We start from the raw sequence: 3,411 nt of genomic DNA on the forward strand, positions 1-3,411 counted from the left end.
CTGTATCAATCATTTGTATCACGTTCAGACCTCTAGTAGCAGAAATGCACACACACAGCTGCTTACAGAAAATCTCATCTTCTTCTCCATGAAAGATAATTATTCTAAGGCTCGATAAAGTTAATATCTAGAGGAAATTTGTGTTGGTTTTGCTTCAGCATCTCTCGTTCTCCTCCTCTGAGCAAGTTGTTTCTGCAGAGGCAGGGCCTGAGGGAGGCTACAGAAGCAATGCATCTCTAGGTTTTATATATACTCAACACGCCATAAAGAAAAAAAAACATTAAAATGTCTTTTCTCCTTTACGCAGGGCGTATAAAACCATAGAGGACAATGACCTGAAGTTTCCTCTGATCTACGGCGAGGGGAAGAAGGTAAGAACTGCTTTGCAGCTGCTCGCTGACAGAGTTACAGAGTGTCCAGGCTTAAAACTACTCTAATGATGTAGAATAATTGTTTTTTTAAATTGGCCTATATTCATGTCAAATGTGTACTGCAGTAGATTAATCCATAAACTTTGAGGCACCTGCCAAGCTGGCCTTAAAACTCACTGGTTGCTTGGTCACAAATACTCAGATTTTAGCGAGCCTGCACTCAAAACCTTTTCTATTTTCATGCAATTTTGAGTTGCCAACTTGTAGATTTCATAGACACGTAGAATTTTGTGGGTGTATTTTTACAGGGAGGCGGGTCAATTACGCTGCTGTCAATCATTTTTATTTCAGCTGCGGCATCAGCTGGCTGAGGCTGCCAAATACAAATTGTTCTTGCAAAACTTCTAAAAATAATCAAAAATCTTATAAATATGGTAAAAGTAAGCTATAATAACTATAACTATAAACTACAGGTGCTGGTCATAAAATTAGAATATCATGAAAAAGTAGATTTATTTCAGTAATTCCATTTAAAAAGTGAAACTTGTATATTATATTCATACATTACATACAAACTCATATATTTCAAATGTTTCTTTCGTTTAATTTTGATGATTACAAATGACAACAAATGAAAATCTCAAATTCAGCATATCAGAAAATTAGAATCTTACTGAAGACCAATAAAAACAAAGGATTTATAGAAATGTTGGCCAACTGAAAAGTATGAACATGAAAAGTATGAGCATGTACAGCACTCAGTATTTAGTTGGGGCTCCTTTGGCCTGTATTACTGCAGCAATGCGGCGTGGCATGGAGTCGATCAGTCTGTGGCACTGCTCAGGTGTTATGATAGCCCAGGTTGCTCTAATAGTGGCTTTTAGCTCTTCTGAATTGTTGGGTCTGGTGTATTGCATCTTCTTCTTCACAATACCCCATAGATTTTCTATGGGGTTAAGGTCAGGAGAGTTTGCTGGCCAATTAAGAACAGGGATACCATGGTCCTTCAACCAGGTACTGGTAGCTTTGGCACTGTGTGCAGGTGCCAAGTCCTGTTGGAAAATGAAATCTGCATCTCCAAAAAGTTGGTCAGCAGCAGGAAGCATGAAGTGCTCTAAAACTTCCTGGTATGTGGCTGCGTTGACCCTGGACCTCAGAAAACACAATGGACCAACACCAGCAGATGACATGGCACCCCAAACCATCACTGACTGTGGAAACTTTACACTGGACTTCAAGCAACGTGGATGAAGTGCCTCTCTTCTTTTCCTCCAGACTCTGGGACCTTGATTTCCAAAGGAAATGCAAAATTTACTTTCATCAGAGAACATGACTTTGGACCACTCACCAGCAGTCCAGTCCTGTTTCTCTGTAGCCCAGGCAAGACGCTTCTGACGCTGTCTGTGGTTCAAGAGTGGCTTGACACAAGGAATGCGACAGCAGAAACCCATGTCTTTCATACGTCTGTGTGTGGTGGTTCTTGAAGCACTCACTCCAGCTGCAGTCCACTCTTTGTGAATCTCCCCCACATTTTTGAATGGGTTTTGTTTCACAATCCTCTCCAGGGTGCRGTTATCTCTCTTGCTTGTACATTTTTTTCGACCACATATTTTCCTTCCCTTCGCCTCTCTATTAATGTGCTTGGACACAGAGCTCTGTGAACAGCCAGCCTCTTTAGCGATGACCTTTTGTGTCTTGCCCTCCTTGTGCAAGGTGTCGATGGTCGTCTTTTGGACAACTGTCAAGTCAGCAGTCTTCCCCATGATTGTGTAGCCTATAGAACTAGACTGAAAGACCATTTAAAGGCCTTTGCAGGAGGTTTGAGTTAATTAGCTGATTAGAGTGTGGTACCAGGTACCATCCATTTTGAACCTTTTCACAAGATTCTAATTTTCTGATATGCTGAATTTGAGATTTTCATTTGTTGTCATTTGTAATCATCAAAATTAAACTAAATAAACATTTGAAATATATGAGTTTGTATGTAATGTATGAATATAATATATAAGTTTCACTATTTAAATGGAATTACTGAAATAAATCTACTTTTTCATGATATTCTAATTTTATGACCAGCACCTGTATAGTAAACTTGTGAAAGGAGACTGGGTCATTTTTGTGCATGAAGGAGACAGCGTGGAGACATAGGCAGCTGTCTGGGAAGAACTGCACCACGTCAAGACAGCATTGGTACACATTCTTACACTGACTGTTGGAAACAGTGTGGGTTTCGTTGTGACAAATTTATAAAATGAAACAATAGTACCAGATCTTCCTCTTCCATCATCAACTGAAAAAACATCCAGTCTATCTGCGCTGCTGTCACTGTTTGTACGTGACATGTGCTGCAGAGGGAGGACTTTTACTGGGACTTATCTCCTGCAGTTTCTCTTTGACTATGAATTGTCCATGAAAAAAGACTAGTCTACAACCAATTCAGCAAGACTCGTTGTCTCGTCTTTGTTGACGTAGAACAGGCCCTGTAAAGCCTTATATCTTTAAAGCACCGGCTCTGGTCCCAAAAACACACCATGGCAGCTCCTGTAAACCAGGTCCTGTTGGCTTCAAATGAGAGAAGTGGAGGGACGTTTAGTCTGCAATTATCTACAGCCGATGGTTCAACCCTAAACAGGTGAAGAGAAACAACTTGGATAGAGGTTTTGAGGAAAAAGCTCTTAAAGGGATCCATGATTAGTTGTAACATTAGAATTTACTTGATAAACTTTTATTTTAACTGTAAAATAAAGACTGTAAAAATACTGTAGGCTGTTAAGTTTTGTAAATTTTTAAAAATATTTTTTAACACGGACGGAGCCATTTTATTTCCACACAAAGCATTCTGGGTAAATGATGACGTGGATAGGTCCTAAGTGCGAGGCTGCTAGCGAGCTATATCCACCCTGAAGGTTAATCTTGGACAATATCTGATGATCGACTCTTTTAAATGAAACCAGAGAGCGTTGACGAGGAGAAGGTAGAAATGACTCAGCCTGGAACTGAAAATATGGATGGAGGACAACAGAGCTGCTTCATGGAAGAA

General features: G+C 39.9%; 1 protein-coding gene across 2 annotated transcripts in view; it reads left to right on the forward strand.

Annotated features, from left to right (window-relative positions):
* Positions 1-307: 307 nt before the first annotated feature.
* The window catches only part of ppm1h (protein phosphatase, Mg2+/Mn2+ dependent, 1H), a gene marked incomplete at its 5' end in the record, with an annotated part of 30,717 nt that continues 27,613 nt past the window's right edge, over positions 308-3,411 (forward strand). For both annotated transcript variants that reach the window (XM_014025239.1, XM_014025238.1), the window contains 1 exon segment: positions 308-371. In XM_014025239.1, the coding sequence (XP_013880693.1) occupies positions 308-371 (64 nt within the window).

Source organism: Austrofundulus limnaeus, unplaced genomic scaffold (genome assembly GCF_001266775.1).
Source record: "Austrofundulus limnaeus strain Quisiro unplaced genomic scaffold, Austrofundulus_limnaeus-1.0 Scaffold463, whole genome shotgun sequence".
In the NCBI taxonomy this organism is placed as follows: domain Eukaryota; kingdom Metazoa; phylum Chordata; class Actinopteri; order Cyprinodontiformes; family Rivulidae; genus Austrofundulus; species Austrofundulus limnaeus.